Source organism: Oenanthe melanoleuca, chromosome 1A, assembly GCF_029582105.1.
Source record: "Oenanthe melanoleuca isolate GR-GAL-2019-014 chromosome 1A, OMel1.0, whole genome shotgun sequence".
Classification (NCBI taxonomy): Eukaryota; Metazoa; Chordata; class Aves; order Passeriformes; family Muscicapidae; genus Oenanthe; species Oenanthe melanoleuca.
In genome coordinates this window covers 41,134,812-41,160,331 of record NC_079334.1, presented here as the reverse complement: position 1 = coordinate 41,160,331, position 25,520 = coordinate 41,134,812, and the positions used below count along the sequence as shown (strand labels likewise).

The following is a 25,520-nucleotide window of genomic DNA, read 5'->3' as shown; positions in this document are numbered from 1 at the left end:
GCTTGTATCTGCCCAGTTACTCATAGGTGTCAAAGCAGGGGTAATTAATATGCTTGTTTTCTTTGAGACTGGGCTGTAAAAATGGTTAATTGTTATTTTGCAGAAGGTTTATAAGAACTTCAGAGCACAAAATGTTATTAAGAGTGAAAGGGTAAATTAAGACAGCTCTGGCACCATTAGAAGGTTTATATCAGTTCATTGCAGGTTCCAGATAGATGTAAGTTATATCACTCTGTAGATGAAGGAGGGAAACAGGTGGCTCCTAACTGCTGAAATGGGGCTTTGAGAATGTAAGTAGGGCACCTATTTCTGTCCACTAGTGATATATCAGGCTGTAGTGCCTCTGAAAGGTGAAGGGGTGTTACAAGCCAAGGGGAGACCATCAAGTGACCAGTAGTAAGGTGAGGCATATGAAATAGGTATATGAGGTGTCTGCCTCAGCAGCTGCTTCTTCTGGGGAAGTTTAGGAATGTTTTGTGCCAAGCCCTTCAACTTTGCTTAGGACAGACCAAGTTAAAGGTGGGGATTCAAAGGAGAAACATCAATCCTAGTATGAGCACTTGTATTAACTCCTGCATGTGGAGTTTGTTGGGTTAGCCTGACTGTGGCAATCTGGAAACTGGCTCAATTGCTTGAGCTGCTAGTGTAAAAACTAAACTCAACCATCTTGGAAAGAAAGGGTGGGAAGAGCTGGATAGCCTGTGGTAGAAAAGAGAAAAGGTCCTAGGTCAGAGAGTGAAAAGGAGGGTGATGCTGATGGCACACAGTCATTGCTTCCTGGCATCTGCAAGTTTCCCCTGAGAGGAGGTACAGACCCTCCTTTTGGGAATAAACAGGTAATAATTTATGTGTAGGCAATCTGGTACTGAGGATAGGATAAGTTGCCCAAGCCTCAAAATAAATGAGCCAGAAGAGGTGTGTGCTACATGTAAAGCTGAATGAATGCTGTGGACACTTTCCATTTGAGTGTGTGGAACCTTGAAACATCCACTTCAACGTTTCCTGGAGAGCTGCAGCCAAGCAAGTGTCCTTTTATGTTTAGTTTTGCTTCTGCTGGGAGATAAACACCTTCTGTTTCACTGTTAGTAACAGCATAAGGTCGCCTTCCCATTTTATGTAGCAAAATTACGACATCATCTTGATTTCCAAAGTTATTTATCATTATGAGATGAATTGGGTTTAGAGCTTGGTTCACCTGGTGGGCAAGGGAATCAGGCTCCACAAGACAACTCCTGTCAGTGCTAATGCTCTGCAAATGAAGGCAGCAGCTCTGTAGCACTGTGAATGCCCTCACCACCTCTTTGTTCAGAGGGTACTTAGGTATCTGTGATCTGTCCTGCATAGCTGGAAACAAGGTCTCTCAACTGTAATGGTTGTGAGCCAGCTAGCACATCCAGTTTTTTTCTTTGACTTAATTAAATGTTGGAAATGAACAGCTGGAGCCAATGTTGTTGGCTTCAAACATTAGCCTAACACTAGCTAGTCCAGGTGTGGAATAGGAGAATACCTGAGATCCCTTTCAGCTTCATGTTTCTCATACTCTAAAGAAAACAGTTTTTATCACTTCAGCACAAGACTTTAACTGTGTTCAGGAAGTGATGATTTAATTAACTAAAACCATGCTTGTTTTTTTTTTTCAGGATGGTACCAGACAACACAATATGCCACGGGAGTATTGACAGTCCTGACACTACAGCACCAAGGCTGAGCCCCACAGAAGGAAACTCTGTGACCCTGAGCTCACCCTGGACCCTCAGCCAAAGCACTGGGGCTGTCTGGGTGTGAGTGGGCGTGAGTGTGGTGTGCTGGGTGTGAGTGGGCTGGCCCTGTCCATTGCCAGGAGAGGTTGAGTCAAGAACTGTAACCCCCCTGGAGCCCAAAGCACTTTGCCAGACAGGTTAATGGAAAATATATGTGGTCTGCCAGAATTTTGTTGCAATTGCACAATTTTAGTAAAACTTCCATTGAAATTTAAAGTCAAATGAATGGAAATATTTCATCTATAGCACCACCTAGACCTCTCAGTGAGTATTGCTGACTAGCTTTATTTACTATTATGTCAGTCATTGTGAACCAGCAGAGTTTAATAAAAATGAACACCAGACCCTGCTACTCTGACTTACCTTCTTTAAGATAGATGCTATTGAACAGAGTCTTTAGTTATTTATGGACTAGAGATGATTTTGTCCTCTAATGAATGTCCCATCTTCTGCCCTTTACTAAATCCAGAGCTGAAATATTCATTACTTCTGTTTTTGTTTTCTTTTTTTTTTTTTTTTCCCTGTATCACTTCTGACACTCTTGACACATCCATTTAATGTCACACCTCTATGGCCACTAAAATTTCTAACATTTTCATTGATTTGTTTTTTTAGTCTTTGAAGGCATACTTTTTACTTTTCCTTAACTTCCCTCATTCATTTACTACAAGTATAATTGTTTAATTAAAATAGCCTACTTACACAAGAAAATTATACCTCAGGCATCATCAAGACAGAGCAGAGCTGATGCTGCAGGGAATGAAGGTTGCCTGACTAGAAGGGTGGATGTTTGTGGAATAGATGTTGAGCATGTCTGAGGCTGGAGTGCCTCCCTTGTTAGTGGGCAGGTTGCAAATGCTGGCTTGCCACGGGCATGGTTCTCACATGAGCTCATTGAAGCTGGAGCTGTGTGTAGACCAGTGTATTTTGGGCTATGAGTATGCATCAGACAAGTATGTAACAGCAGGAAAGCCTGCAGCTGCAATGGAAGGAAGTATTTATACATAGTGGAGCCATGTGGTGTGCGCTCCTCTACTATAGTTAGTGATATCCTATTTATATTCTCATACTATATTTAGTTGTTGCACCATGTATCCCAGATAATCCAAGGAATGAGGCATTCAATATCTCACAGATAACCCCACTTTTAACACCAGACATTCACCATACCCGATGACATCAATGCAGCTCTGTGAATAGACAGAAAACAGGGAATGCCAAAGGGTTATTCTATGAAGGGGCAGGGGCTGCCATTTTGCTCATCTGTGAATACAAATTTCTCTCTTTAAAGGGAATGAAGTTTTAGCAATATCTGTGTTAAGGCTACCACCTTGACTCTGCTTGGTTTTCAAACAAAAATTCATCTTCTTCTAGACTAAAGCAGATGAAGAATAATCTGCAGTCTTCAAAAAGTTTCTTTATTTTACATTCATGGATGGTCTAATAATAAAAATCCACACCAAGCCTACTGTCAACATCACAAAATGAATAAGAAACTCCAACATCCAGCATTCCTATCAGTGCTAAGAGGTAGTGAGCAATACTGCCCTTACTCCCAGAGTGAGCAGCAGCTGCATATCACTGTGACCAATGTATTTTAACTCAAAGACTTGACATTTACAGCCACTCTACCTCTGTCTTTTTTTTTTGCCTTAAAAAGGTGATGAGTTATGTCACTTTTCTATAGTTCTGTTACTTTTCTCGAGGTCATCTATATATTTTAGGTGGACTACACAGACTCCTAAGTCTCTACACTCAGCTGAAGTCACAATATGTGTTTTTACTCTGAAGTAAAGATACAGTTAGAATTTAATATATGCAACACTTAGTAATGGTAACAGGAAGAGAAATATGGTGGTGTTCTACTATTAATTGTAGTTCATGATAAAGGTCTCTTCAGTTATAAAGCAACATTATTTGTATTAGTCTGCTTAAAATAGAGAAAAATATTATTTGCACTGTTTTCTTTAAAAAAATGCAAAGCTAGACTTAAGATTCATGACCGGGTGTTTCCCAGTATATTAAGGATACAGTACTCAAGTGAGCAGATAATACTGCTCAGAATGATAGCATTTGACATAGAATATATATTTGATATTCCTTTCCAGTTAATCTGTAAATATATACAATTTATACACACACAGACACAAACAAACAGAATTTTGTGTGAAGGCAAGGTGGGAGCAGAGACAACTTTCAAGTGCTTCACAGGCTTCTGAACTCACAGGTATGTACTCAACAGATTTCTAAGCCAGCAAGTGAAAACTCCTATTACATGAGCTTGAATTTGTGTAGGTGTGATAAACCCAACAATTGCACCTTCCCACTCATTCCCTCAGCTAAGGAGTCAGCAAGACCTGATTTTCCTTGGTGAGTGCAGAGAGCATATGTAGTGAGTACTCCACAACACAGCCCAGTTCATGATTTGACTGTTAATTAAACATGAATATAACATGAATTACAACCCTTTTTTCCCCGTCTTGCACAGCTGTATAGCATGATACACTTGAGATTATCAGTAATGCTGTTACTCTTGCATTAATTATACAGGATGTTGCTGAATGCTTACGTGTCCATGGACAAGATGAGGTACAGCAATTGAGCAAATAATTCAAATTCGTGGTGTACAATGTTAACACAAAACTTTAAGACATATTAAAAATTCTCAAGAGGAAAACATCTTGAAATTTATTATAATGTAAGTAGTAAACATATCAATGTGTTTTTACACAGGTAGCAGTTAGTGCTTGCTACAAGTATATTTCAACCACTGGTGAAATAAAATGAACCTTTTACAAACTCACCAATTCAATGTTTCCTTCAAAACAATATTAAGTGTGTGGTTATGAAAACAGAGTGACACATAAAAAAATCAAAAATCATATACCACAGGGTAACATTTTTATGACTAGAGGAAAACAAAAAATTATGTACATAAATACATATATTTTTATATATAGCAAATTACAGTTTCCTGCACTGAACATTTATCAAATACACAAGTACTGAACAATACTGGATAGGGTGCTTTGTCACACCTTGTGGTCTCCTTAAATTCCTGTGAGTGGAAGACAAGTTTTTATGGAGGATACAACTTGTTCAGTGATGTAAGCTCACACAATAATTAAAAATTAAAGAACAAAAAAACCCTACAACAGAATTGACTGATATTTCCAGCACAGGTATCTTTAAAAACAAAATGAAAATACTCTACTGTTCTTCAAGTGCCCCAACAGAGAACCTGTGTCAGAGAATTTTATTCTGTAAAACAGCTGAGCAGTGAATCTGGGCAACAAATCTAATACTCAGCTTTGTCCACTGGCTTGTCAAAGCCTTTGTCTTTCTGATAGGCAGGTCAGTCTATCAGGCAGGGAGGAATCACCTTCCAGATCCCCTCCAGAAATCATACCCCTTCTCTTGGACCTGGGCAGCCACCCCCACAATCTTCAGATCAAAAACAAGGCACTGGCTGGTTTCTAGCCATTACCTTTCCAAGGCTCTAGGACTGTGGTTACTATCATCATGGGAGATTTTGAAAGGGGTGACACCAAGCTATGTTTGAGGACTATGTACAAAGTTATTTTGTTTTTGAAAATAGAAAACACTCACACCACACTTTTCATTTCATCTGGCCAGAAATGCTAAGCTCAGATTCCTAATGCATAAATAACAATCCTTATTGACAAGGATGATATAGACTCCATTGGGTTCTTGTGACCTTACCAGAAACTGTCTTCAAAGTATTGCAGTTGCTAGCTAGGAATAGCAATCCCATTCAGGTGTTCTTCAGAGCACACAATACAAATATTTATATGTTATAAAAAGCACTTGGTTGTCTTCACAGGTTAATGATGTCTTGAACTTGGGGGATTGTAAATCCAGTCCATTACAATAAGAGTCATACTCACAACCATGAAGATTATGCCAACTATGAGGAAAATTAGAGCCTGCAATTGGAAAATGAAATTTAATAAATAAAGCAAGTGGCTGAGCAGGCAGTAGCTCACAGATTGTCCCACTGGATCTGCATTAGTGTAATACCCATAGCCTAAGTTTGGCTTATTCTATGTGACTAAAACTCAAGTAATGTTGTACAGGGATACATGAATCAAAATGAGTCCTGTGTGAATTTCAGTCCAAGAGAGATGGACTTTACACAGCTAGATCTGAAAACAACTCACTTTGGTACTGTGAATAATAATAAAAAAATAACGAAGAGACAACTTTTTTTTTTTTTTTTAAATCTTTAAAAAATGACAAATTATCAGTCAATGATTATAGTCTCTGGCTTTAAGAACAATTTCAAAGTTAATCTGCTTAATCCTTATTAGACAAACAGATAAGCCCATATCTCTTATCTGACAGTATTTCTGTATATATTCGTGTGATTCAGATGCTTGTAGTCACCTTTTGCTTTAGTGGAGTTTTAGTTTACCATAATCTGTCCACACTTAACAAGATTCTGTCTTGTGAAACAAAGATGAATATTGCATGTGATCTCAGTGCAGGGTGTAAACTTCTAGATGTGCCTAACACACAGCAACATGAAGAGTGAACAAAGACTTATGAAAAAATATTCTGTCTCTCTACAATAACAGCTACAAAAGACGTTGTAGAAATCATTTTACCATAATAAATTTCTTTTATACTTGAAGTATGATCAGTTGAACATGAACATGACTTCTGCAAACGTGTGTATATATACGTACATATATAGATGTATATGTGCCCATCTGTCTACATTATGTGCCCACATATATATTTCATCCATAACTTTTCTAATTACATTTTCAAAGAACATTTCCTTAGTCATAGTTAAATGTGCAGTTATCTATGTTCAGGATGAAAGGTATTGCATTGGCACTCCAGCATGACACATAGACACATGCTGTACATAAATGATAGACTTTCATAGTTGTATCCTATAGGTGTGTGGATCTGTCTCAAAGGAGAGCTTGCTATTACTTATTTATCTCTGCAGTACAAATTCCTTCTAACCTTGACCTCAAGTCTTCCTGCTAATCCACAGCTGGTCTTCTAAAATGAACCAACTTCTTATAGGCTGTCAAGGTGCTATTTAGGCAAATGCAGGTGTCAACCAGAGTTTAGATCCGATTAAGTAAGTCCCTTTTTCTAGTGGTTTAAGACTTTATTTGAAACACTTAGGTGAATGTCAGGAGCAGTAGGGCACTAAAGGCTTTGTCTTGAGAAGCCTCAGGTGAATCCCACTGCCCAACCTGTATTTTGAGTGAGACACTGCCATTTAGGAGCAAGTGCCAGATGTTGGAAGTCAAAGGTCTGACTATTAATGAAGAGTAGAAATCACACACCCTCCCACCCTTCCTTTTGCAATTGCCCCCAATTCTCTTACCCCAATCTTCTGGGGAGACCTCAAGGGTTCCTTCTTAACAATTCGCAGGTAGAAGGCGCCAGGGAGGATGAAAATCAACATTGTAGCAGAAGAGGCACCTGGAAGAGAGAGAAGAGCTGAGTGCTGCACATTTTACAGGAAAGCAGAGAGGTGCATCTGCAAAAGAGAGCCTGTGGGGAGGAAGCTGCCATTCTGAGCCCAGCTGTTCAGAGGGCCCCCTCTGTAGACATCATTCATGGAGAGCTGTGGATGTCCAAACACTTATTTGGGTGCTTGGGGCCCAAAGAGACATTTGTTACAGGGAGGGTGTTTTCACAGAGGTGTGGCTGTGGTGGAGATGTCTGCATGGCAGCTGGTGAAGCAAGGACTAATAGACATTCCCAGGGTGGGGAGACCCTGGAAAGCAGGTATTAAAAAGAGAGTGGATGAGCTGTGGCTGAGAAGTGCCTACTCCTCTCGCTCAGCAGAGTCCAGCGTGAAGACCTGGGTATAAAAGGCAGGGAGGAGCAAACCAGCTGCAGAAACCCCATGGAGACACCTTTCTCAAGGGCATCTGCATCCCTGAGTCCTCGAGCACTTCAGAGCACAGAGGCTCTTCACAGACCTCTTTGGTCAGAGGCCAAACCTCACCCAAAGAAAGTGGTAGGGAGAGAACTGCTAATGTCAAAATAAATGTTTCCTTCTTTTTCTAGCACAACAATTTGGAAGTCAATACATTTTTTCATGCTATAGATGCTTGAAAACCAATGGTGATTCCCTTCTCCTCCACATATATTAAATTACCTTTTGGTCAAAATGGGAATTCCTTACCAGTTTTATATTGGGATTATTGGATTACTTCTGCCCCATGCAAGGTAAGAACAAAATTGGATAGCCTGTAGCTTTTTCTGTCAGCTGTTTGGGAATTCTTACATCCCCTTTAACTTCAATTTGTGTTTATATTAATCTACTGTAAGACCCAAACAGAGATTGACCTTCAGCCCATGAATGTAAATATGTTGTAGAAAGATAACAGTCAACAAAAACTATTTATGAAACCTACCGATAAATCCAAAAATGTCTTTAATAGTTGGGACAAAAATTACAAGCAGATTATTAAAAGCCAAAATTACTGCTGCAATCAGGAAATGTCTTATCCAGCTGAATGGCCTTTTGGGAAACAGCAATGCACTGATAGATGAACGGATCTGCAAGATGAAAAACAGCAGGGAAAATAAAACAACAATTAATTTATCTTTGCTTTCACTTAAAAAAAGATGTCTATATTAATTACTTCTGCTGTGAGAAATCCTGACTGAAAACATGTGTTTTCAGTCTTTGATTCCCTTAATAATCTCAGTCTGATGTAGGTTTTTGAGAACTGAGTTCACAGTTTAATGCAGAAACTCAAATATTTGCAGTGCAGGAGAAAGTCAAGTAAATAGGGTGTAAAATCAGGGACATGAAATCTGTTCAACTGAAAGATGCTAGTATCAGCAAAAAAATCCTCAAAGAACTCCCCACTATTAGTACTAATCAGCAGTCAAGAGAGAGCATGTGTGAAATATGAATTGCTGTATTCCTGAACCTGATGAAAATCCCACAAGAATCCCACAAGTCATTTACTTTTCTGAGAGAAAGACAAAGCTGTTGTTTTACCTAATCATTAAACATATACAAATCTGAAAAGGGAAGCACACTTTTTAATGCCACTTGGAAATTATAATCCTAAAACCTATTGCAGAGGATCCTTTTTTACTTCACTGACTTTTTCACACATCATGAATTTTTTTTTTTTGCTTTTACAACAGAAAAATGGTAAGTAGAAAAAAGATCAAAAGCAAATCCATTTGGAGGCTGGAGATAATGTTAGTCTCAAGTACCACAATTAACTTAAAATTTGATATTTAGAAATTGAACAAAAATATTTTTATACTCACAAAAGCTCCAAATGCACTTTGTTTGGTTGTTTTTAAAAAGCATATAATTATTTCTGGGTGAGTTGGCAATTAAATATATATATGGGGTTCTCTCAGTGTAATACATCACTTGGAAACACACCATGAGTTTTGTATTTAATGTTTTTCAGGTTGATTGATGTAAACTAATATTAGGAAGAAGGAGGCAGATTGAAAGTATTTTGTCCATTTTTTGAGTTGATGTAAAACAGATTAATTAAATAAAAAAACTTCTTCCTGCATTCCTGTGAACTTACTGTCAGCATATTGTGCATTATTCCTTTTATGATAGTCCTTTAAAAGAAGCTATCAAACTGAAGTTTTACAGTGACTAATGGTATATAAATCTCTATTAAATTTATTTTTCTGTCAATGCAATTTTTTTTTAATAAAAGACTCTGACTACTTTAAGAAAATACAAATGGTATGATTCATAACAAAAATAGTTGATACAATTATACTGCTTGTTTGAAGTAATAAGATCTGCTGAGCTGGCTGTTCTGGTAGAATGTGTAAAGCTCTTTAATATTCTGGCTTACAAACAAATAATATTTTCTCAGGGGTTCTTTCAACGGAACAATCAGTGCTGTGATATGTAACTGCTAACTATTCAAATATAAAAATGATTATGCAGAAATCTAAAAATACAAAATGCTACACCTGACAGACAGGCTTTTGCAATGCCCTTAGCTTGTTTTCCCATGAAGACTGATCAATTTGTTACGAATAGTGTAAACATTTAGCCACTGGTTTGAACATGATGTTTAAGGCAGGGCACTGGAGCTCTCCATGATAGAAGGACTGACAACACTGGGTGCTTTATACCTGAACTTCTATTATTTTTTTTATTTAGTAGACAACATTGAACAGTGATCACTGCTCTTAGGCATTTGTCAGCAAGCCTGGAAAGAGTACCTACACAGGGAGTGTTTTGCATCCAGGACAACGGAGCAACAGGACCCTGGTACTCAGATGGGAGCTCTGCTGTGATGCAGCTTGCTGGGAGCCCTCTGTACATGCTGTACTAATGACACACCAGCCTCCCAAAACAAAATGAGGAGGATCAGCTATCTTCTCCCCTGCTGCATGGCAGCTCAGGGGAGGCACAAGGCACAGGCTTTTACATTCAGAGGTCTGGAGCTCTGCTCCCTGGGGAGATTGATCCCTGAGGAGGGTCGGTCCCTCTGCAGAGTGGTTTGTTTAGTTGTGCCTTTCTGTCCCTACTCCTGTGGTTATTGTGTTTTTCCCAATGTAGAGCACACAGGATCTCCAAACTTTGCCAGACAACTGACTTTGCAGTTCTTTTATGCCTCTTTTTTCCTGGCATTTAGCTTCCTCACCTGTCCATAGACTCAAGCCTGTAAGGTGAGCACAGGAGCTCTGTCCTTGTACTTTGGCAGCCCAATGTCTGAGTCCTGCACAATGTGTGACTGAGCTTCGTGTGTCTGAGTCCTGCACAATATGTGACTGAGCTTCGTGTTTCTGTCCTAAGTTTGGATGCTATAGTAGATGCCTGTGTTATTAGGAAATCTCATAAGTGGGTTCAGTATATCTCCAAGACTTTGGTACTTAGCACAGCTCTGATAAATATAGTACAGAAAGAGCCAGAGAGAGCCAGAGAAGTCATTCCTGATTTATTTCAGTCTTTCAAATTTTGCAACCCTAACTGCCTGAGGTCCATGCTCTGGTCAAACTGCATATGAGAAAACAGACCTCTATATAAAAAGCTTGGACTTGCTTTTCTTCAGTGTTAAAATCTGTCTGTGCTGATCACATTCAGTCACTGTATGTGGGTTAGCCCTGATTTCAGCTCTGTTACTTACAGGGAAGAGGACAAGGGGCACAGTCAGGGTTACAGCCACCAGCACTGCCAGGCGAACTGACAGCAGAAGGGTGTCAAAGGTGTACACTTTAGTGTAGGTGTGAAGTAGCTCATCTTCAACTTCTCCTACAGAAAGGAAACAGAAAGGAGTTAAATCACTTAAGCAGTGCCTTGCACATTTAAAAGGATCTTTATACTGCATCCAGATAAAAGATAAGATTAACTTTAGCCCAGCTGCTGTCATTAGATGCAAGTTATGGGCGAGACATGAAAGAGGAATTTTCCCACTGTGACTGATACAAGTCCATCATTCAGAGATGATGAGGGTAATACAGCTCTGAGGTGATGCTTTGTACTCTAGTATCTTTGAGATGACTTTGAGAAAGTCATTAAGTGGATGTAGAACCTGAAGTAAAAATAATTTCTGTGATATGAAACAGCTCACTGAGCTGGCAACAGCTCCTTTTGACCTCCACCCAGATGCCCCAGCTCTCAAACAGAGCCCTCTTGCCCCAGTGATAGGGAGCAGATTGTGCTGTTTCATTCACTTCTCTGCTGTATGGAGGAACTAACAAGGCAGAAAGAGGTGGCATTTGCACAAAATGGTGTGCTAATAGAGGGACTCCTCTGTTTGCCTATCAGTTAGTCTAGCTCATCCAGATTTTTTTTACACTAGAATGATTTGCACCTGTTTTTCAGCATAGATGAAACTGGACTGGTGGCGTCAGAGACAGACTGGATAGCACTTAATAGTGCCATGTAAAACTGTTGAGCCCTAGAGTATTTTTAGTACTCTTGGCTTTTGCCAAGAGTCAAGTTTACAGCAGCTTCTTGTCTGAGTTCACAAAGTCAAGGAAACAAAACTAGTCCCTCTAGTAGGTGCCTCTGAGTCTCTCACAGGTGAGGGACTTGTGGCCTGACAGTTGGGTAAGTCCCACAGTTCATTCAGAAGGTTACACACTGTGTATTATAATTGAATATTGCTTAAACTTGGATTCAGACGCCCAGAAAATGAATTTAAACTTGAGTCTTTGTGATAGATCCAGCTCCCCTGCATTAAAAAGTGAGGGAAAGTCCTGCAAAAAACAGGGTTTTGACCTACCATAGAAGGTAAGGTATCCAAAGAGGGCAGCCAGAAGATACATGATGAGCATGCCAGTGATGGAGATATTTGAGACGTTCTGCATCCGCTTTCGGGAGCGACTGAAGTACAAAAGAAAGAGAATAACAGTCCTATAAAGCCTCTATTTATACAAGAAGTGCTCTGAAGTGTCTTGTGTCTCTGACATAGCTACACAGAGCTCTTGATGCTTTACAGCTCTGTTCAGAGCAGCACAGATTCATAAAATGTGTTGAAACTGCATTTCTAGTTCTTTCTCTGTGGCAACATAAAAGTGTGCCACATTATTTTGAATATCATTATTTATTACATGTCAATCTCAAATGGTATATTTTAGATAAAAAAAAATGGAGGGACTAGAATTACAGGTCTGTTAATAATAATAGACAAAAGTTTTCAGCCATCTCTATATGAACATACCCTTATAACTACATAGGGCTGTTCTGCAGGTTCAAGAACCCTTTGCAGATCACATCCTTTCTTCATAAATCCTTTGGTTAAAGAAAATCTTCATCTTATAGGACCTGCAAGCATTTTCCCAAGTCATATGAGAATTTTTACTGCTTCTGAGATTAAACCTACTGAAATAGGCAGTAATGGTTCTTAACCTTCTTGAGTTTTGCAACATACCCTCCCGTAATGCAATTTTTGTTGTTCAACAAATGCCTTTTATATGCCCTTCCCAACTATCAACTCTGTGCTGTTTTAAGAAAGTGTATTTGATTTCTGATATTTGTTAAGCAAAACAGGCTGAGTGAAGAGCCTATCTAAGACATCCAAAACAATGGCATCCCAAGAAACTTCAAGAGTAAGCAGCAACTGACACAGACACAGAACACATTTAGGTATTATTAGAAACCAGAATTATCTGTTTCAGTGCAACCAAGTTCCCCAGTTTATTTCAGATAATTTGAAGGACTGTCCAGATTCCTCCTTTACTAAGTAATATCGATCAATGCAGAGATTCTCTGTCACCAATATCTGACTACAAGATCAAAGCAAAGCCAAAATCTGCTTACTATGGAAAGCAATAAATCATTCTCATGTGGGTGTTTACACACCAGCAATCAAGGGACAACATGTAGAAGGTGGTCTCTATCTATGGTTAACTGGAAGTATTGGACAAAATTTAAGAACCTTACTCTTTGAGTTCACTGTATATTGGTAGCACCTCAGGGTGGCATACGAATGCAAATGCCAGGATGGGTATTGCATAGGCAGTCTGTAAAATAAAGCTCCCATTAGTAAGAATGGTCATGGCTGTACCTCTGACTTTTGGCAGGCAGCAGTTTAGCTGTGGTACAAGTGGTGGAAGACACTACAGAATCTCCCTTACCCGTGAGTTGAACACAAAGTATTTTGGCTGGCACTTGTCACTGTTGTCGCTGTGTGCTTCATATTCTACACCACTTTTTGGGGAGGTATCTTTTGGCTCCTCAAGGCTTGGGAAGTGCCCAGCTGTGTTGTCCATCATGAAATTCACACCAGAACCAAGTGACCCATTTGGTAACATGACCAGGTGCATTGGCACTGTGTTATTGGTGGTGGTCCAGTTTTCAACTCCATGGTGCATGATGGGAAGAGGACAGGGTATTTGGGATTTCTTGAAGATCACCTACAAGAAGTAGACAATTTTATCAGAAGAGTACCACTATAGGAGGTTATACATCTGTGGTATTCATAAACAGGCACTGAGAAAGAGAGGAAGCAAGAAACCAAGTGCTACCAATTCTGCTTCTTCTGCAAATATTTGTTGTTACTCTGCTGTTTTCCTGCTTTATTTTTTTATTCTCAAGTATTTTTTAAATTGATTTTTTTATTCTGACTTCATTCATCAATGGGTTGTTGATTTGATTCACTTGCAGGGGCTATTCTAACATCCACATTAAACTGTCATGTTATAAAAGTGTTTAATGTTTACAGAGTCTGTATTTGGCTAGAGACAATACCCAAACAGTCACCTACCACACTGACAAAGAAAACCATACAGGTCAGCGAAAACCCGCTCGTATAACCAAGATAACCTGTGCAGCAAGAAAAACAAAACAAAACAGAACAGATTAGTTCAGTTACCTATCAATTCACTATTCTAACAGGACTAAGAAATGAGCTTAAGCAAGGCATTAAGCTTACCTAAGGTTTTCAGAAGGGAGAGGGGAAGAATAACCACAACTGTTACAAGTATGACAAGGTAGTTCCCATTAAGGTACCATTCTCTAAAGGGGAAGAATAAAAATAAAAACAATCATCATTGACATCATAGTGAAAATTTTTCATCTCAGGTTCAGGCTAGGAGAAGACACCTACCCAGAATTCTCCTCAAGTTTCATAAATGCTCTGATGACTTCAGGAAGTTCATATTTAATAATGAAGAGGTAGCTTGACATTGCTGAAAAAAATCCAAACAAAAAAAAACACCTTCAGATAAAACTGGAGTTTCAAAACAAGAGAAAAGTGTTTGCTTAAGTAGAGAAATTAGTTTTGTTTAAATAACAGTGTGACTAAATAAAAAAATAAATAAATAGTTTATATTGTTATGAACATGTTCTGAATGACATCTAGCATTCTGTATTAGAATACAATACAGCTACTACTGAATTTATAGCATACTTAAATCACTTTTAACTTTTCCTTTTGCTTTTTTGTTATATATGGGTTTTTTCCCAATGGATGCTGTCCATCCCCATTCTGTAGTAACTTTAGTTGTTACTTCCTCTAGATCTGTTCAGCTACCTTATCATTCCTATTTTCAACTTCTTTCTTCCCATATATTCTCTCTATATAAAGAATGTCAAGATTCCTGATGTAAGAGTGGACTTCTATACATCTCATTTAAAATGTACTGCCAGAAATAACACTTTTTCATTTGTTTTACGTTTGTCACAGAGAGGTCTCTGGTCTCTGGGTCAATCTGGAAAAGAACTAGAGGAACAGCTATTCCTCTTTAATAGGGAAGCATGCTTCATTCCTGAATTCAAGCAATTTGATATCCAGGCTTGAGGAAGGAAAGGAATACCATAGAATAACCACTTTTTATGAACAAAATCAAAAAATCTTGCAGTATAGAGATGTGAACTACTTCTGTTTGTGTAGCAAAATTGCTGTAACTGGACTGTATTGATCTGTTGATGGAGATTTGCAAAACATAGTAAGTTCTAATAGAGAAATCACCAAAAAACCTGCATAAATTTAATTGACTAATGGCACATTTAATTTAAATTTCAACTATTTCTCCTTAAGGAATCTGCAAAAAGTTGCAAATTCCCTTTTGCTTTCAGACCTTGTGTTCTTCAGCCTCCTAAAAAGCTTCTTCCAGGATAGTAAAACAAAAAAGCTTTGTTGAATGAATGTACACTCTATCTCTACTGTTTATATTGTTCTGAGAGGATGGAGGTTACTTCACAGATATTTCACAGGAAGTGAAAATAAAAATTAATTTAAACACACATTTTAGGAATAATACAACCCAACTGTTATTGGAAGAAAAGAATTTAGCTGAAAAATGAATTACTGAAGAGCTTTTTATGGAGAAGTCAGAACGTTGTGCTGTTCCTTTTAGGTCAAACTAGTCTTTTCTAAGTTGAAGCAGATGCTTCAACTAGATGCCAAGAGCAGTCTGAGCCATACTAAACAAAGAGAATAGCCAGTTCCATGAGGACAGTCAGTCAGGCCACTTCAGCCATCACTGAACCCCCTTCACTGGCCATACAGAGATCCCAGGCAACAGTCTTTCACCATACACTGAAGTGTCAGGTAGCTGGAAAAAGTGAGATGAATTCCTCATACCCTTAATTTTTACAATACAGTGCATGCTGTATCTGGCTCATCTCTGATGCCATTTAGCCAGACAGAGGAGAGAAAGAAATCACTTGTGTTCTGTAGAAAGAGCACTGGAAGCTAGAAAAATTCCATCTCTTACCTCCAATATTCTGCATCGTGACTGCAATGAAAACACTACACTTCCCAGGCCAGCCAAATGCCTTTGCTCCCAGTTTTTCATATATTAATGATCCTGGAAAAAAAACCCAATCAAAACCAAAACCAGAAAAGAAACATGAGCTACTACATTGGATACACTTGATAAATTGTATTCCAAGGTAAAATACATGCATGCAATACAGACTCTTTGTCAATCAGAGCCTCCTACCTCCTTCCTTTGATATCTTCAGTAAAAGGTGGACGGAGTAGAGTGACAATATTGCTACACTGAGCAGCAAAACTCTGCAAGGCAAAGCAGAAATCAGACTCCTAGGCAGCACATCAGAGACATTCAGTTGATTTGAGCATACACTACTCATGAAGTTCAACGTGTAAATAGTTTTCAGCAAGTTCATTCTTTGGTCTTCCAGTGCTAAATGCAGAGCTAAGTGTCAGCTGTACCTTACTTGTGAGTACAGTTGCACCCTGTACATTCTAAAAGTCCCTGAAGGCTTGTTTAACTCCAGTAAGTGCCAGTTCTGGGGTAGTCCACAAGGAAAGAATCTTCTATCTTAACCAGATCCCATCAAAATAAACAGATTTCTGTTCAAGAATCTGGTCTTTGGACTCTCACCTGCCCACTGACTTTTCATTTCCAAATCTCTCCTTAATCAGAGCTATCAAAAAACCTCACAAAAATGAAACCCAAAACTAAATTGTGATTGGGACAACTTTGATGCTACCTCTTGGCTGGTCACTGCTTTTGACTTTTGCCATATCACTGTGCAGTGAGGTTATTTGCCTGCTGTGTAAGTATATTAGAAATCTTGCATAATGTTAAAGCATGGCACAACAGTGGAAAACCTGTTCTTGGAGCACTGCTAGCTTAGTCTTGTAGTCTTAGTCTGCTTGAAGGTACTGGTAGCTGAATTCAATAATTCTGATTACTGCCATGCTCCTTGCACATGACAAATTCATCCTATGTGATTTCAGCTATCTACCTCCTGTAAACTGCTTGTGAAAAATGTAGCTTTGTGTGACATTTTCAGGGTGCAGCACTGTGGGCAGCATATCTTATTGCAATAACTATCTTGTCACCAGCTTGCCCAGGTGCTGGTGAGGAAGAGAAGAGGATGATAACATGACAGAGATAGAAAATATGGATTCACTTTATCCCATGGCTGAACAGGAGGTTGTGCCCACACCGTCCACTCCACTAAACCTGTGGTTTGGTTTGGACACAGGCAGGCTCCATGGCACTGTAAACCTCCCCTATGGGAAGGATATAATCGTAACTTTTGAGGAACTTCTGAGTTTTCTGAGGCTTCTGTTTGCCTTCACCCTGAAGAACACCTTCCAGCATGAAAGCACTTGGGCAACATGAGAACGGAAATTCCAAAAATTTAGATGATGCTGGCAGCATCAGCTAAATTAGAATTAATGTCTGATAGTTTCCATTTAGTAGAAGGGGTTTTTCTGTCCCACTAACACTAACAACATGATCTGTGAAAACAGAGAAGCTTCAAACAAGTGGATAATTGCTGTGGGGTAACAATATCACAAGTTTATATTTTAAATAAGATTCCTCCCTCGACCAGAAGGGAGAATTTTCTACTGCAAGAAATATGGAAATAGAATAGTAAAGAAAGTGAGCTGTGGGGGCAGAAGCCTTTGTTTTTTGCTTTAGCATTACTTCCTACTTTAGCACTGCCAACACAGGTAATGCCATTAGGCTTCTATCAGAATTTTTAGCCACCAGTAAGTATGAAGATACAAAGGTATTATTTTTCCCTGTTAGTGAGGCTTAAAATATCACAGCTTTCTTTCCAGTGATCGTATATGAACATACCAGTTAGTATAAGTGCTCAGAGAAAGCTGCAATAGAAAAAAATGCTACATTTTTCTGACCCTGATACAATGTCAGTTTTAGAATTGGCTTCCATTTTTTGCTCTGCAAGTACTATATCTAAACCAGTTAGGTCAGGTGTTATGAAGGGCTTATACAGAACATTATTTGAATCTACAATTAATTTTCAGTTAAAAATTATATTGGCAAAACAGGAGATGTTTCTCAGCAACTGGAAGCTACATGTAACATTTCAAATGCTGTTGCTGTCATAGTTACACAGTCCTCACAAGCAAGAAGCTCTATAAAAACATGCTAGATTTCAGTAATGTAAAAAATGGCTTATTGTCACACACTAATATAATGGTTTATTCCAATCTCAGGGAAGGCTAAAATTAAGGCTTCAGCTAAAATTAAAACCAGTTATTAAAAAAACCTCCCAAAATTATTTTTGATACAGGACCTAAATGTTAGCCTTTTCACTCAAAGCATGTTGACATTTCAGATTATATAGAATATTCATATATATATAATTATATTATTATATAGAATACTCTTCTTCCATTTCTGCATAGTGATTAGATAATGGAGTGATGCAAACATATTTACGAGTGATTTAATTCCCTTGTTGGATTCCCATACTGAACTGGCAAGATCACTCTTGTTATTTTAGGACCAGCATGCTGTTCTTTCCTTCTGTTTTTTGACTGCACAGTATCAATTCACAGTTGTCGTTGGATATTACTGGGAACCAGGGAAAAAGCAGCCTTGAAGCTTTGCCTTTCTCAGGCCTTTACAAGGTCAAGAAATTATAACAATGATTATGCACCTGCAGGGTGCATGAGAGATGTGATGTTTTGCTTAAAGCATGTTTTCAAAGAGGAGTTGCCTTCTCTGACCAATGAGTCTTTTCTATTTTGTTTTTCACGTACTGCCCTATATATATGTGCAGTGTTTCTTTAAATAAAGCTCTATTTCTCTCTTGCTTCTCCATTACACGAGGAACTCTGTTGCATTATCCTTTTCACCTCTCCTGTAGCCTTAAAATGCAACACACAGTTATATTCCTAACACAAAGGGGATCTAAAATATTAAAGAATAAAAGGATTTTCAGCAATGGATGGTTCCTTGTGGTGAAGCTGAAATGCTTTCATTACAGAAGATCTTGTAAGAATCTTCAGCTAACAAACCAAGCTTAGCATACCTCTCTAACCATAAAAACTTCAGCTCCAGCCCCCTGCTTATATTCCATTTGCTTCTTTCTCTATGTACTTACATGAAAAGGATAATTCCTGTGTTGGCCATGGCATAGGAGAGCCCTAGGATGCCACTGCCCATAATGGCATTGCTGAGGTTGAACGAGGACATTCCAAAGGAAGTTCTACCCCTGTGCTGTTGGGTGCAAGAACAGAAAATGGCAATTCATTTGCATTTTACTGAGCATGACTGGCTAATTATCCTCATTGCTGGTGCTCCCTGTACTGCTCCCTTGATCCCTAGAGGTGAAGATTTTTCAAGGTTCCCAAGCCCAGAGACACTTGTCACCATAAGAAGCCTCTTTACCCCAAAGTCAGCTGTGCTGGTAGTGCTTGTCTCTTCCCACCCTTTCATTGTCTCAGTCAGGAGCTCTACATTCCTGACAGGATGTGTCTACATTCCTGACAGATGACTGAGGTGACACTGTCACACAGGCTGTGCTGGCCTGCCTCTATGCTGTTATAAAAGAGGTTTCTCAAGTGTTGATTTTTAAATATTCAGATTTTCAAAAAAATGAATACAACAGATTACTGAATTTGTCTCCAAGTAGAATGTGCTTTTTTCTTTTGGGGATCTAAAAATGTGTCTGGGAGAGGAAAGAAAGGAGTGTTGTGTGCCTAGGGCTGGAAGCAGAATGGAAGAGGACAAAACCTAGGAGAGAGGGAATGGTGTGTGAGCAGGTTACAACTGAGTAACACCAAGTGGGAAAGAAAAAGGGAACTCGGCTCCTAATTTTAGTTTACAACCACAAATAATATTTTTTGATTTGATGTTACCATTCCTTAATAAAATCTGTAAAACAACTGATAAAATAATGCTTTCATTTCATCAAATTCACTTAAAATTGAGTAACTTCAAATCCTGAGCAGAGAGTCAGCCACATACATGCCCCAGGAACAGGTGCTGTGCTTCCACTTGCATGTGGAGCTGTCTAGGGAGTTGGAGGTGTGCTGGCCATGTAGTGCTCAGCATCATAAAGCCAAAACAATAGTGTTCTTTCTTAAAAGCAATGCAGCTGAACGTGGATTTATTTAGGCTGATGCTGGAAGCTAGAAATACATGCACTGAGGCACAGATCTACCTGGCTGTAGGCACAACAAAGTCCTTCTGAGCCCAGTGTCCTGTCAGGAAATTGGTGAAAACCCACCCTGTCCACACATCTCAGCTGAGATTACATGGAAATGCTACTGAAGGTCAAGTGTGATCTGAGGAATTTTTCTGATTACTTGTGAAGAAAATACTTAGTTTTACTTGAAAGACAACAGAAAGAGTTTGCTGCACTAACTGTTAGAAAATATGTTTATTCTTTGAAAGCCAATATTATGCTGGCTGGCCTCCAGAGTAATTTTGCTTACTGGCAATTTTAGAAACAATTCAGGTCAATAATATCTACTTTGTAATTATTCATTAATTCATTAAAAATGAATAAAACTTACATATTCTTCATTATAATCTTCTAATTTCTTTTTATCCAGATATCCATTTGTGAGGAACTTCTGACTTTCTGCATCATCACTAGCAAAGGGACTGAACACAAGGAAAAATAAGAAAACATTAGATAAAGCTTATGACACACATTTTATTTGAGTAGCGCCTTTTGTGATCAGGGGAAACTTTCCTTTGACGTTTCTATGAATATTTAAAAATCCTTCAGAAAAAAAGCTCTGTTCTCATGTAAAGTGCTCATGTCCAATGGCATGTTTAGTGGATCTTTGCTTTGATTTGGAATTCAGTTTTAGACTCAACGATATTTAAATTACATTTGACAGCAGATGTTGGAAAGCAGATCTGTACTGCCAGTATCAGGCTATAGCTGAGCACAGGCTTCACATCTGGGGAACAAAGGGCTTGCAACAGCCCTGTTGGAGATACGTGCTGGAGGCTGCAGCAAGCTGAGAGCTAGAGACTGATGGCTGGTTTCCAGATATATTTTTTCAGCCAGGCAGGTGCTAGTGCTATCGTGGGTTCTGCTGGAATGTCTGAGGCTGGGCTGTCCCTGCTGCCATCCATACCTTGCCCGGGGGAGCACTCTCCCCAGGGTGCCCAGGCTGAACTGCTCTGAGAGTGTATTAATTTACACATGTACTATCCGACTGGAGTAGCTGGAAATCGCCAAGGGGTGCTCTGTGCTGGGATCCTGCAGGTGTCAGTGCAGGTGGTGGCAGGCAAGGGGCACCTGGGCTGCCGTGCTGCTCTGAGCCCAGATGCCATCAGTGAAGGTTGCCATTGATTACTGCTTTCTAGCCCTGAGAGAACAGCTGAATGCTCACCTCCCCATGGCAGCCTTCTCGGAAGCAGCAGGCCCTGTGTAGTTGTCTTCCAGGCTGTCCCCGCTGCTGCTCTGGTCGTCAGGCTCGATGTTGACTTTGCGCAGCTCCATGCGATCCATTAGAGCGGTCAGCGCTTTCCAGCACACACACTCACCTCTTCAGGGTAAACAGCGCTCTGCCGTCTGCTCACAGCCCCTCTCCAGCATGCAGGGCTGCCAGAACACTCTGTTCTGCAAACACAGCACAACACAACTCATTAGGGTTTGCTTCAAATTGGATAAACCAGTGTGAATTGTTTGGTTTGTGTTCGATCTTTGTAATAGGATGAAGAGGGGAAACTGTTGCAGACTGGGAAAATTCTGGGCAAGAATAAAAATCTCTTTATATGCCAGCTCTTGGTTCTCCTGTCTCCCTTCAAATGGTGATCACAATGGATGTCAGCATCCAGAAAAAATACAAGCCCAGCAGAAAATAATTTCCTGAACTACTCCTTTCCAGTTTCTAGGAGAGGGTGATGCAGAAATGCTTTCTGATAAAAGCAGGAGTATGGCTGGCTTTCCCATTTATGGTAAGATTAATGTTGTCACAGGTTTAAATGTTTTGTAGATTTGTCCCTTTCAGCGGGATCTGAGAGAGGTGAGCATCTCTGTACAATCACTTTTTGATAATTAGGAGGTGCAATTCTGATAGGCACATTTCTGAGTGTACCAGTGTTTAATTCTTACTTGACACATCACCTGGAAGCTCTGTCTCACATGGATATCAGCCTGATTATCTTTACCCCATGATAAAAATTCTTGCTTTTAAAAAATCATATGAATAAATGCTCAACTCTTTATTTCTTATATGGGCCGAAATAAATTGTGTGACCCATATTTACAAAGAGAACTTCACCTCTAGGATTTCAGCAGTTGTGTGCTGCAGACTCATCTGTAGATACACACATGAATTCATGTGTTTATTATCAGATTCAACAGGAAAACACTGTGCAAGAAATGTTGAAGTTCTGCAATCCTTCTCCCTTCCCAAAGATATTCCTTGATGTATTCCATATTTCCATTCCACAGCTGAGAGGACACCAGTGAAGGGAGTGAGCAGAGATCAGAGACCACATGCTTGGGCCAGAGTTACAGTTTCCTGGCCATTTACCAGCAATCAGGCACACTGGACAATTCATGACAATTTTCATCAATATGACATGCCAAATGCAGCTCAGTACTCCATAATAACAATATCAGAAAACACTGCAACAAATGATTTCTGAGTCTCTCTCAACAATCTCTCTGAGTCTCTCTGTTGCTCTTTGCAACACTTAATCTGCAATTATTCAATAGCCTTTCTCCTGGGTTTGCATTTATGGGTGTACAGATCCAGCTCAATAACCAGACCTTTTGCTATCCTCTGATACTGATCATATGCTGTTCTTAAGAACATCTACAAGCATGTCTGTAGTGGCAAGATGTTGGAGTGCATATGTTTAAAATGCAAATATAAACTTTAAATGCCAACCCTGGAGGTTAAAACTGACTCCAGGCCAGACATTAATGTCAAATTCCTTGCTTCATACTAAAAGCATTCAGCCAGACCAGACAACTGAAAAGGAGAAGCAATATCACAGTGCATTAGGAAATTTCCTACCAGAGAGAGCAACTGGCTTTAATTCTTTCTGCTGCCTCATGCAGTGCTTGTGTGTGTGAGGGGATGAGTTACTCAGGCATCAGGGCAGAGCTGCTGGCACTCACATTTCAGTGCCTGGGGCATTCTGCCTGCTCAGGATATGAATAACTCCAAGAGATAAAAAACAAATAACACTCCTCCTCACCCCTCCATCCCCAACAGAGCCCTAACAACTGTGGTTTCATTCACAGAACTGTCTTCAAATGCAGACACTGCCCTGTCTGAGAAAGAGTTTTTCCAATTCTTGATGTTTATTTTTAATCTGTGGTATAAAAGTCAGGCAAACAAGTCTAACTGTGCTTATCCTTGTTCCGGTAAAGGGTAAAACCTCCCCTGTATGCACGGCCTAACTATTGCTGGAGAAATGTCTTTTCCAGAAATGTCATTCCAAAAAATACAGATCTTCAAAGAGATGGGAAATGAAGGAAAAGTAATCAAAAAATTTGCCAGGAGTTAAGCCACACAAAGATTAGGCTGAAGATGAAAGCTTGTGCAGCACAGCAAACAATTTGGAAAAATTGACTGAAAATACATGTTACAGCATAAGAATCATCTGGACATTGCCCTGTCAAACATTTACACAAGTCATCTGATTTATGTCACCTCAAGAGGCTGTGGAATTACTGCATAAAGCAATGATTTCCTATTTTATTTTATTGTTTTTAATTTGCGAATTCCTAAAAGTCTTCTGGAGAAAGTACAAAGCTCAGGTGGCAAAATTAAGTTTGTTGAGTGTCCCATAAACCAGGCCTGCTATTAGATTTGAATCCTGCAATGATTCAAGTCACTAATGACTGTGATTATGACCAATGGTGCCTTTGAACTTTAGTAGAACTTGGCAGAGCTGGTCCTTAGTTGGTGGCAATCCATATCTTCAGGTTCTGTACCTCTGGAGTCACTACTCAGCCTGAGAGATATTTGGATAAAGGGAAATGTACTGACACGGGGTGCTCCATTGCACCCCTTCAGGGGTTTGTGCTGGCTGGATTGCTGCTCCTGGGGATGGCCAGGAACCAGGGCAGGGATGGTGAAAGCACAGCCACCAAGGCTGGGCAGACTGCCCCTGCCAGAAGCTTAGCCTCTAATATTGGAGGAGAAAAATCAAAGTTCATCTGTTTATCTTCCCTGGGATGTAATACTTTCTGCTTCAGAGCTATGATTTTGGTACCTAAACATAAAGGAGAAATCTCTTAGCTTTCCAGTGTTCCTCAAACTTGCCTTCAATACAGTGATGTTTTTGCTGCTTCTTGTAGCCTTTGTCTGAACAGAAGGAATTTTTACTAAAGTATGGTATTAAAATGGAAATACTCATTGCAGAAGAAATTCACCTATTAGTAGAGGGCAGTAATTTATCTCTATTAAACTAATTTTCCTCTTCAAGTATAAGGTACTGTTCTGCATCATTTATTAAGTAATGGTTTCCAGTGATGATTTGGAAAATGATGAAATTTTTGGCATCCGATTTCACAATGTTATTGATTTCTGTCCAGTCTGCAGTTAGAACATTAGGAGAATGGACAACCACTGGGCAAATAACGCCAGGTCATAGATATGACCAACACTTTCATGGGTTTTGCAATATCAATATTTGTGATCTCTGCCATGGTATCTGATTTAGCAGATTTTGTCGTATTCTTCACCTTCATGACTTTATAAGATTATTGGCTATGTGACTACTTCAAAATGAAGTAAGTGTTGCAGCTGTGAAATAAACTATTAAAATGTAAAGCCTGCTTTCCCATTAATTTGTTTAAAGTAGCCAAGTAACTCAAGAGCCTGGAAAAAATTGTCAGAAGATAGCCAAGGGCTGCAAAGGAAAGCAATCATTCATTCCTTAATTGACTGGGCAATTCTGAAAATGAATACTTTTGCTGCTTCTGTAGTTGCTTAGGTTTTGATTTTCTGTACAAAAAAGAAGACTAAATTTCATTCCTGAAGAAATAACAAAGATATTTGCCAGTGCAAATTACCATGTCAGTAAATCATAAGAGTCCATAATTCATATTGCATTTATATTTACAGATAAATTAAATGTATAATTCCCAATTTCTGAAGATGTGGCCAGTGCCTAAAAAACATTGATAAAATTTTATAAAGAAAAAATCTTTACCTCTGAGTTGAGCTGGTTCCTTTCCTCACTTGCTTGTCAGCTTATATCTTTTAGGAATTGCACCTGTAAGAAAAAGTTTACTCATATGCAACCTAGAGCAGTTGAACAGTGATTTAAAGACAAATGGGAGTGTATGAGATGAACCAATCAACAGCTGCTACACCCCCCAACAACTCCCTTTGACAAACTTGCGTCAGCTCTTTAAAAAAAAAAAGGAGAAAAAAAAGAAGAAAGGTAAATCAGTTTATTGGAGCACACTGAGGGCAAACATCTCAGTTACCGGAGCTATTTGCTCTCTGAGCTTAGCCCTGTTTCAAAATGCTTATCCTCAGAACGTGCCACCCCAGCTTGATCACACTTTCATTTGACAGTCTGGATTTTTGAATAATGCACATGCATTAAACTTGCAGTAACACAGTAATAAAGAGTTGG

The 25,520-nt window shown here is 39.2% G+C and overlaps 1 protein-coding gene across 1 annotated transcript; it reads right to left on the bottom strand.

The window, feature by feature from the left end:
• Positions 1–3,827: 3,827 nt before the first annotated feature.
• SLC38A4 (solute carrier family 38 member 4) lies at positions 3,828–25,309 on the bottom strand. The gene is made up of 16 exons (XM_056510451.1): positions 25,089–25,309; positions 21,302–21,531; positions 20,468–20,558; positions 19,051–19,166; positions 16,158–16,231; positions 15,930–16,022; positions 14,318–14,399; positions 14,144–14,226; positions 13,976–14,034; positions 13,347–13,625; positions 13,153–13,232; positions 11,993–12,093; positions 10,892–11,016; positions 8,174–8,318; positions 7,132–7,229; positions 3,828–5,707 (listed from the first exon to the last, which is right to left on the bottom strand). The coding sequence occupies exons 2-16, from the start codon at positions 21,418–21,420 to the stop codon at positions 5,606–5,608; spliced, it is 1,647 nt and encodes a 548-aa protein (XP_056366426.1). The 5' UTR covers positions 21,421–21,531; positions 25,089–25,309; the 3' UTR covers positions 3,828–5,605.
• Positions 25,310–25,520: the final 211 nt, after the last annotated feature.